This window comes from Corythoichthys intestinalis, chromosome 9, assembly GCF_030265065.1.
Source record: "Corythoichthys intestinalis isolate RoL2023-P3 chromosome 9, ASM3026506v1, whole genome shotgun sequence".
Taxonomy (NCBI): domain Eukaryota; kingdom Metazoa; phylum Chordata; class Actinopteri; order Syngnathiformes; family Syngnathidae; genus Corythoichthys; species Corythoichthys intestinalis.
This window is the reverse complement of record NC_080403.1, coordinates 27,442,752-27,453,829: the sequence shown is the minus strand read 5'-3', so window position 1 is coordinate 27,453,829 and position 11,078 is coordinate 27,442,752. Positions and strand designations below refer to the sequence as shown.

Genomic DNA, 11,078 nt, shown 5'->3' with positions numbered 1-11,078 from the left:
CTTCGCATGCTGTCATATTTTGACGTGTCTTCATTCCTCTCATTTCGAATGCATACCACCTTTCTGAATCTCTCTAGTCAGCTGTTTTTTTTATCTACCCCACTAAACGTTGTTCATCATGAGTTTTGAAAATTGTGTACAAGCATGTACTAGTATAATTCAAATGAAAACCCCAAAATGGTTGTTTGTTCATGGAAGCTCGCTCAATACCTTATTTTCCTCCAACTTATCACAAGCAGCTTTGTTGTTTGTTTTTTTTAGTTGGTCTGTGTATTTTTTTTCACTCTGCTGCCTTGACAGCTGATTGGTTGTCTGTTGTCGTGGAGATGGCAGGGACCGTAGGTGGGGGTCGAGCTCTGGGATAAATAGCTTGGGGTTTGCATGATGGAGAGGAGAGCATCCGACCTCTTCATACTTGATAAAAACTTGCCAAGTGAAGTTCACATTGGGATCTTTTTACATGTGAGAGAAAAAAATGATACTGATATTTCTTCTGTAAGTTTGTCCTAATTCATGCGGTCAGCCTGGATGATGGAGATTCATGCCGACGTGCCCTCTGGGCGACTGCTCACGCTGTTACTCCCACTCTGCTTCTTGAGCCTTCACGGGTCAGCCATCGACACAGGTTAGACATCCACGCCTGGAAAGTACGAGGCACACGTGTGCGCACTCTTAATGGGTAACAGTCTGTTTATTGTTTCACCGGAAGTTGTAACTGCTAATAACAGTTTTAATTTGTGTTGCTATATGTTTATTTTGACCTGCTGAAGACAAAAATATTTTCTTCAACTCTGATTAGTACTATTAAGGTGTTGAGTGACTAAACATGAAAAAGTTTGACTTATGTTAATGAATCTGAATTGAGTTATAAGGAAATTATGTGAATTTATCATTTGATAGTAATTAAATAAAATGAAGTGTTTGCCTTCTTTGCCATTAATGTACACCCTTGGTCAAATGTTTTAAGATGCTTTCTCATTCAATTCAGCGGTAAAGTCTCAAAACATGACTGCGGTTGTAAATGCATGAAATGTAAACAGACAAGACAGTTTTGTTTATAAACTAAAAATATTTCCATTTAGCAAACTTATTTTAGCCATTTCTTCCATTTTTAGCTAATAGTCTAACAAAAAGGGGTGGGGGGTGTAGTGAGTCATCCTGTAATTAACAATACATTATATTAATATTTTTCTATTCATCAGAAGCACTTTAAGATAAAACTTAAGATTTATTATGTTTATTAATGCTTACTCAGAATACTCATTAAGGAAGACTGGAAAATGAATATCCATTAAACTGCTTAATAAGCCGTTAAATTCATCGTTGTTTTTTTTGGGGGGGGGGGGGATTCTGTATGTGAATACCGTATGAAAACAGTTCATTTTTATTTCATATGTTGGACTTGCATAAAGTAGTAGAGGTTCTTAAGTAATCTACAGTTATATACCTTCTTATGTCAATATAAAAATGTGTGCTGCATTATATGATGGATTTGCAATGTCTATCCACATTTTGTCACATTACCATGTTCTTTGTCTATGTGTCTGCCTGTCTGTGACAAAAACAATTCTTATTGAATCAGTCATGCTCACCTCACACACGGATGCCCAGCATGCCGACACTGCTGCCTTCTTAGCATAATGCCGTCCCACAGTCGCCTAACCCTCACATTTTAAACTTGCTTTCATGTATGTATAGCGATATTGTTTTTAAAAAAAAAAAAAAAAAAAAAAAAAGCTAAAATAGTAATTTTCTTGACCTACTGCTGGGTATAGGGGATGAATGTTTCCCACCAACAGGGGCTCGTGGGCTTTGAGACATTCCAGGAGGTCAGTGGAGGAGGAGCTAACGGTCTCCCATGGAAACAGAGCTAATAAACTCCACGGGTGATTGTAAATTTTGTCACTATTTGGCCAGGAGCCCAGAGGTAGAGGGTGATGGGCGGCTGAGATGGCGCTGACAAAGCCGGATCTGCCCACCCATCTATCCTGTTCTGACCCTTGGAATAACACCACAGCTGATTTACAAAGCAGATTGATGGTTTAGACAGGTTCCTCTGCTGCTATTTTGTCAAGTTTTCAAACAATTTAATTAAGGACAACTAAGGAATACAAAAATATAAAACTTTCACATTATTGTAGAAAGTAATCCTATGTTTAAAAGTATTCTATTCGAAAGTATAACATTATTTAATAGCTTGTTTATAGACAGGTTTCCTAAGCGAAACGTGCAGTGCCATCTTGGACAATGTCTGCTCCAAACTTCCGGTTTAGAAAAAACAACATGAATTACGGTTGAATTAAGCAGTGTGTTGACAAAGTTTAAACTGCAAAATTAAAGTAGAGGAACTAACAGAATCTCCAAAAACTGATTCAGCATGACGTAGATGAGATTGTATGATTGTTCTTGTTCGTTGATCATTTGTGGACAAACTTATAACAAACCTTTCCGCCTGTGTTGACGTGATGTGAAGACTGATACGCCGGCAATTTGAGTTACCAAAATGTGGTGAAATTACAAATTATATTACATTTGCTGAATGCAGAAGGGCTGACACGGATTTTGTTGTTACAAGGAAATACTACAAGTTTTATACATATAAACATGTACATGACACCAGCGGCAACATAGCTACAAAAACATCAATCTTTGTGGTGGCACAAGCTTGGTTCCACATCTGCCTTCATGAACATGTTGTCCTCCCCTGTCGCGAAGATGGCAGATGTATGCAGTATTTCCAAATTGTCTTTATTAAGGAATTTTGATGAGTAATGTTACTCCAGCTCCACTGTTGTTTTGAATGGAGAAATTCTAAAACGGAAGTTGCTTGCAGACAAAAGGAAGTAAAGCGGAAATACCTCAGAAACTTCTCTATACACTTTTTCTCCCACATCAAATTCTTGGTCAAATATGGGCCTTGATTCATCTCGAGCACCAAAGGTGGCCAGACTCTTACAAAAGGCTGTCTCACAGATTTTGAATCATTGTACAAGTTCCTCATAGCTTAGTACATATAGGACAATCATCCTGTTTTTGCAAACTGCTTTAGACTCTCATTGTCTATATGTGGTTGATTTCTAGTCCGTTACTTAAATAAATAAATAAATAAATAAATAAATAAATAAATAAATAAACAAACTATATCATTTGGCTTGCTTTGAATGTTCAGTTTTTCTGGGGTTTTAGCAATTTGCAGTTATACCCAAACGAAAATCTGGGCAATTCACCCAATTTGCGCCAAATTTAAACCCTATACAAGTTTTTGTCATATTATCTACATAACACTGTTTGCAGCTCTTATCATAATTTTAACTCATTGATTGTATATGTGGTGTTTTTGTCCTTTTAGTAAATGTTGTGGACTTCTGTGGTCAGACTATCCGGGGTGATGGCATGATCATCAACTCCCATCAGGAATCTAAAAAGTACTACTTTGTAACGATGGGGACCGACTGCCACCTCACAATGCAGGCCAGTTCCCCAAAGGACAAGGTCCAGTTCCACTTCCGCTTCTTCCTCGTCTACAGTTTGTTGCGAGTAGCCCCTCTGAGTTCAGCCCCTCCGTTACCTGAATCTCCACGTGGCTCTGCTCCCCTCAACCACAAAATGGAGCCCACCGCTGAGGAAAACTCAGGGGATCCTTGTCATGCAGGCTCGTTTGTACAATTTTATGATGGATCGGACAGGAACTCTCCTCCTCTTGGGCCTCCTCTTTGTGGGAAGAGCCCACCAAGGCCGGTGCTTTCGACAGGAAACTACCTAACCCTGCGACTTGTCACCCGCGGGACTCAACCCAGAGTGGATTTTGTGGGGGACTTCACATCGTTCAGACTTGGTAAACACACATACTCTTGTTTAATAATCATAAAGCAAAGGTAAAGGTTTGTGTGAAACTTTACACTACAACTGAATTTGTTGTCTTTATTGCCAACAGACTGGATTTTAACCTTACATGTTTTGTTTTTTCAAAACTGTGTCTTATTGTGAAAAAAAACTGGGAGCAGTTGCATTATTTAAACATCTTGCATCTTCCGCAGATCATCTAAAATTAGATTTAGCTATTAAGGGATGTTTTAACCCTTGAATAAACCAGAAGAAGAAATTCAAGACTTCTATACTGCTAGTTTATCTGCAAAACCATAATCAAGACATTTTTTTCTGCCTCTTGGTTGTTACGGACATTTAACTTTAAACCTAAAGGTTTTTTCAAGTCAAAATCTTAGACGTTCACACCAAGTAACCTCCATCCAACTACATGGAACAATTAAGGATTGTGTGGAGTCTGTAGATAATTTGCTTCTCAAAGGGAACCCATACTCCATTGAGGACAACAATGTAAAAATGCTGAACAGAAAGGGCTTTGAGCAAGGAAGGTCAGGAGAAGATAGGGTGGGCAACTGGAGGTCAATCCACAAAAAAGTGCTGTAGATACTTGCATGTGTGCTTAGTGAACAACCTGGTCACAGTGATGAGTCCTTCGCATGATTTGTCAAGTGCAGTTTCATCATTAGATGCCTTTCTGCGATGAAACCCTACCATAGTTATTTTGGACTGTTACTGGCAGCAGCTGGGTAGTCTGGCACTAAATTGAGTTGAGTTTTGTGTATTAGAAGAAAAGCACACAATACTTTTCAAAATTGGTGTTCATATGTAACATGTTTCTTTGTTGTTTTCCAATTTGGCATGGAAGAAAATGTTATTTAACAGCAACAATGTACGCATTTTATGTTGGTAAATGATACTGGATAAAGATATATGAATAATATTGGTATTTAGTATAACCCCTTCATTTTTGAATGCACAACAAATTTAAAGACTTTTTGCACGAGAACTTTTTTAAGAGAATTTTTGCACATAGCCTTTTATACTTACACCATACTCTTCCTCCTCAGGATTCAATCAAACTTTGTGCAGTAGTGAGCCGTACTTCACTTGCAGGAATGGAAAGTGTATCCCACTCAGTTTAGTGTGTGACGATAAAGGCATTGACAACTGCGGGGATGGAAGTGACCTGGAGGAAAATCTAACGACTGGGTGCAAAGGTCAGTGAGGTTGTGTGTTGGTAACAGTTTACTTGATCCGTATATACATTTTTTTTTGCCTTTAATGTGAGCAACAAACTTTCTGTAAAAGGTTTATCAAAAAATATCCACGACTAGTGTCACAAAAAGACGCAGTATACACTTGTCATATGCCTGGCCCTTCGCCACTAATTGTCAGCATATTCCATCACACTTATGCGTCACAAAGACAGTGTGCTCCTTAATGCGTCACAAAGAACAACTGACAACAAAGACATTACAGTTAACAGCTGTGCATTTAAGGCTAGGCCTCATAGCAGTGTCAGTTCGTCAGCAACTCAGCGCACTCCTGCATGTCGACTGTCCATGACCGCTTGACTTACTCTACCCATCCTGCTCTTCCCGACAACACCATTTCTCCAATTCCTGATTGTTATCACTGCCTGCCAACGTCAATAAAATCCTGTGTTCGCAATATGCAAGTGGTTCCTCCGTCTTGTTACATGAAAAAGTGGTGCCACGCATTTCATATGATTTCAGTTCATTCTGTTGCCACACACGTATGTTTTGGCAAATTATCTTTCCCCTTTGAAATGAATGGAAATGCAAGTCTCGCGCATTGAGATAGGACAATGCAGTGAGGACTTGCTGGACAATGTCTCTTCCATTGAAGCTAAACATGACTTACTCTGTCTGCTTTCTTTGGCCTTCACAATCTCTGACTCTTCAATGAACACTGTGGCCTCAGATTTTACTCAAAAGAGCCATGACTCATCACCAGGGATGAATTGACTTTCCCTAGCAACCCTGGTCTCATTGGTCTCATCATCTCATTCTGCTAAATGCTTGGCAACCTGACACAGAGGCTATACATGTAAAAGAATAAGGGTAAAAGTTCACTTCACAGTACACGTATACACTCAAAGGGCGATAACATCGAAAGGGACAACTCAAAACTTGTAGTTTGGTAAGTAAGTATTTTGTGACATTAGTTTTAGGACTTTTAAGATGCACTTCACAAATGTTTTCGAGCATTACAAATAATTAATGGAGTATATTGTTTTCCTTGCTATACCCAAGTACATTCTTAATCTGCTCAAACATTTATTGCAATGGTTTTTAACCTTGTTAAGGGTACCGAACCCCACAAGTTTCACATTTGGATTCACCGAACCCTTCGTAATTAGATAATAAAGCAATTTTTTTCAAATTCAAAACCGATGTATCTTAGCTAGCAAGCTAATAATTTAGCAAGTTCCCGTTCAAAATTCTTCTCCTTCTGATAGCATGGTTTATAAACAGGCCAGAATTTGAGACCATGCTTCCCATTGGTCTGTTGTATTCCCTTATACTAGTGCTTCTCAATTATTTTCTGTTACGCCCCCCCAAGCAAGACGTAAATGTTTCGCGCCCCCTCAAACTCTCTGCTGCCACTGTAAATAGTATCATTTGTCTATAAAATTACTATCATAAATACGCATCTGCCTAACACTGTGTCCTTTTTTTCTAATAAAGAAAAAAAGTAACATAGATCAACTTATAATAAAGTATAACTTTATTAACATTGTTTTGTTTGTAACAGAGAAGACTTGACGAGCATCAATTTGCCTGAATTAAAAAAAAAAAAAAAGTCAACATCCAAACTGTAAAAATACACTCAAGGTACATTTTTGACCATTTGATACAGAAAAATAAAATGTAATAAAATCAGTAAATAATGACAAATTCGAATTGATTAGAAACATTCACTCATGAGGACAATATGCCAAAAAATTTGACCGAAAAAAACAAAACTGAATAAAAGAAAAAAAGAGTTTTTTATTTTTGCTGCTCACACTCAGTATTACCTCCTTTGCAATGGTGTGGAGTTATTTTGCAATGAGCATGCTATCAATGCTCACTGGTTTACTGATATAACACTGACAAAGCAGGACGATTGTTGGCAATATTCGGCACGTTTTCGCTGAAAAACAATCAAGCGGCTTATCAATGAGATTGGGGTCGAATGTCTTTAAGTGGCGTCTTAATTGATTTGGCTTCTGGCTGTCCGCTATAATTATTTTTAGACACAGTAAACAGTGGTCTTTCCTCATCACCCACTGTATTAAAAGTCAAAGCTAAAAGGCAAACGGCACGAAAAAAGCGCATTCTCGGCGGCCGAGGTAGAACCGTAGGTGAGGGCGGTCGTCATGATGATCCCAAGCCGAAAATGGCACTTCTCGGGCGGCGACGTGAGAACCGGACAAGACAGTGGGTAGCTGCGTGAGTTAGTCTGGTCGGAAAACGGCTTTCGAAAACGGCGGCAGCGCACTGCTCTTCATATCTGTTTTCTGTGTGCTGAGTGCTCTTCCTTAGTTCAAAAATACTGCACGCACTCTGAAAATGAGAGCGCCACTGCCACCCACTGAGTGGATGTGCAAGTACACTTTATTCCAGTACGGCAAAAAAAAAAAAAAGCATGTTCCCCGAGGACACATGCGCCCCCCCTGGCATCGCTCTGCGCCCCCCCAGGGGGGCGCGCCCCACTATTTGAGAAGTACTGCCTTATACCAAGTGCGAGACAACCTTCCACTGGGCAAACCAGTTCCTCCTCCCAGCAGATCGAGGACTAGCAGTTAATATAAATTGATTAAGCCTGTAAATTGGGATCAAACCAGTCCAAAATCTGGTCTAAAAAGCCACTTGGCTTCAATTTAATCAGCGTACAAAAATAGGGCTCTGCATTTCTTTACCTTCACCGAACTCCTCTTAGACTTACTCACCGAACCATTGGGGTTCGATAGAACCCAGGTTAAGAACGACTTATTTAGTGTGTTTGGAAAGTGTTTTTCATGATTTAAAGTACATTATTGGGCGTTGTCGGTTTATTGTAATATTTACTTATTGTGGATGAAGTCTGGGATGTATCCTTCACAATAACCATTGGTACACGATTTGCTTTTTACCTTCAAAACATTATGTTCACCAAAGTTTGTACTTCATCAGCAGGTCAGCTTCTACCTCCAGAACCACCAACACCAATAGCAACACCGCCACCATCTTCTGTGAATCCCCCCACGGTGCCAATTCCGACACACTTCAACTGCGGAATTGCAAAGACTACTCCTAGTTATGACCCGGTGTCAGGTAAATGGAGTAGGTATATATGCAGTAGTAAAGAAACTTTATATGAGAAAAAAAAACAGAACACTGTCAACTCATGAGTGATTGTTGCCAATCTCAGTTTTAAGAAGGGGGTAGTTTGAGCAAGTTTGGTATGCCCACATCTAGTTCATCCACAAGTATATCAGGTTTTTAATTAATCCTATTAAATGAATGTAGTTGCTTCGAGTCCTTACATCAGTGAGTATAGTGATCTCACACAAACCAGCCAGCAAGGTTTGTGAACCAATTAACATTTAGCTGATATAAGGTTTGATGACTAGACATAAAACCAATGGCGGCAGCCAGTGAGCTGTTCAGACTCGTAAACGATGAAATGGGTAATGATTCTCCCAGCAACGAGCAGTTTTTCAGGTGATCTGTCTTATTACAGAATGAGGCGGTATTGTAGGACGTCCTGGCCTGGTCCCCAACGACAAAACATTCATCCCCTTTTACTGTCAACTAAACCAAGAATGGAAGCGATAGATTAGCATGTAATGAATGCATGAAACAAAGCCCAGCCTAGAGGCACAACTGAAAGCTTAATTGGTGTGATGTAATACCTGTTGCTATCTAACGATATAGTCTACCAAGTTTTGTCTTTGGTGAAACGATAACCATTTGGGCATCGAGATTTTATACATATCTGTCTGGGATTTGTGAATTCTATTCTAGACTCTCCAGCCTCTGTGTCGTTGTTGGTGCTCTACATCATCCTCGGTGTGATGGCAGGATGTGCAGTGCTCTGTTGGTGCTGCTGGTCACCCGGATGGTTCGTATGGCGGATAAGTATTTTTCGTTTTTTGCCGTGCTGCAACTCTGCCTGCGCCTCCTGCCAACTCTGCGCTCGCAGCTGCACTGAGAGCAAGGACCACTGCCTGTCAAAAGTCACTCCACAATCACCTCAGAATGGAACCCCGGCAGCTGTGATAGTTACTAACGCAGATGAAGCTCTTTCAGCTGCGGCATTTTAGAAAACAAAGGACAGCTTCATCACATTTGGTTAAACACTTATACAGTGAGGAGCAATCAGTGATTACTGAACATGGACACAGACAGTACTGAGCACAACAATCTTTTTGAAATGGTTAAAAAATAGCTGAAAGCATTTGAGTACAGGAAATACTGTTCATGTGCTCTACATTGAAGTGTTTAATAGAATTATGTTGGATTGTATTAAACTTCAGAATCGTCTTTGCATGTTTCACTTGTCGCAAGCATTCTTTTTACGTATGGTTGGAGTTTGCGCTTTCAAATGATCTAGTGCAGATCATTATGTGGCTTTCAAAACAGGTTTTAATTTATGATACATTTATGGTTTCATGTTTTCTTCAATTTTCATGTGAATCACAAACGTACCCAGCTTTGGCCCAATGTCTGACATAGATACATGAAAATAAAAAGGCCTCCCTGCTCAGCACAGCTGTTCTCCTAAACTTCCAGTCTAAATAGCCCACTGTTATTCCACAGCAGGAAGTTTGGACACAGAGCACAACATTATAATATTCTCATTTACCCTTGGTATTGATGTGGTTTATTTCCTTCCATTTAACAATTTTGTCCCAAGCATCTTGAACAGGGTCATGGTTAAACTGGTGTCTGTTTTAGCTGACTGTAAGAGTTGATGTATACTCTTAACTGATTTCCAGTCAGAAAAAGAACATACAGAGACCACTTGCATATCCAAAGCCTAGTGAAATAGAAACCAAACTTCACATAGAAAGGTACATTGCATATTATTTTGTATTCACCACAATTGTTGTTTAAAAACATCATCTAGTGGTGTGGTTGTTGTTTAAGGTGTTTAAAAGATTGTTTAAAGGTTGTTTAAGGTGTAAGGTGTGTGAACTTTTTCTTGAAGCAAACATTAAAAGGTCCTAAAACAGAAAATGTACTTTTAAAAAATTATTTTTGTTTTAACTTTGTATACACATATTTTAGGGTGGGTACAGTACATGATAACGATTGTGTCATAATACAATGTTTTTAAGATGTGTTGTTCATCATTTTGTTTACGATATACCATATCATGATTCAGGCTAATGTTTAACATAAATTTATTAATTTCTTTTTTTAATGCAATTGGAGAAGGCAGAGTTTATTTTTTGACAGTATGTTTATGTTGCCAACGCATCCCTCATGCAAACTGTAGTGCCACAATGCAGGAAAATTGTGCAAATTTTAAAAATCCCTGTTCTTAATAGAACATTTATACGAACAAAACAGGAAAAACACCATGTAACAAGCACATATTTAAAAAAAATTAAAACAACATGACACTGATGGTGCACGCACAAGAGGTTTTTTTTTTTTAATTGGGCACAAAATATTTGACGGTATTTACAATATTTTTAAAAGATCCAAAGAGTCCAGCACCAACAACTACTGCTTTCTAATATGGTAAGCTGCTAACCGCAAGTAGTGTATTAACACAAACAACAACAATTTCATTGCTTAACATTGCCTAATACTGGCTAGTCATAACACTCACCAATTTACAGACTGTGTTGCATTCAGTTCCAACTCCAAAAAGGAGGACAAATGAGTGTCCTGCTTGAGGCTGCACAGGATTCAGGATGAGGCATTTACATTTAAAACTGTCTTCCATTATGCATATGGCCAGAGGTTGGTAGTAACTAGTGTTGCATCGACACCCCCCGCCGATACTGGCATCGGGATCTGTGCATCAGTGGTAGTAACACATTACATTTACTCTGTTACATTTACTTGTGTAACTTTTTACGTGGCGTCTCTAAAGCACCATTAAAAAATATGTATTTTTATTATTATTATTTATTCTTTTTTTTTTTAAAATAAATTAATTTAATTAAGCATTTGACATAGAGCATTGCCGTCAACATGACTTCAAAGCATGGCTTTTAACTCTCCCTGTTTTCATATGGCACCGATTGA

General features: G+C 38.8%; 1 protein-coding gene across 2 annotated transcripts; it reads left to right on the top strand.

Annotated features, from left to right (window-relative positions):
* Window positions 1–116: 116 nt before the first annotated feature.
* Window positions 117–9,359, top strand: ldlrad2 (low density lipoprotein receptor class A domain containing 2). 2 transcript variants are annotated; one of them, XM_057845003.1, is made up of 5 exons: window positions 117–625; window positions 3,350–3,835; window positions 4,893–5,042; window positions 8,010–8,147; window positions 8,841–9,359. In XM_057845003.1, the coding sequence occupies exons 1-5, from the start codon at window positions 514–516 to the stop codon at window positions 9,137–9,139; spliced, it is 1,185 nt and encodes a 394-aa protein (XP_057700986.1). In that variant the 5' UTR covers window positions 117–513; the 3' UTR covers window positions 9,140–9,359. The 2 variants fall into 2 exon arrangements, with proteins under 2 accessions (XP_057700986.1, XP_057700985.1); XM_057845002.1 differs by having other exon boundaries at window positions 8,007–8,147.
* The last annotated feature ends 1,719 nt before the right edge of the window (window positions 9,360–11,078 follow it).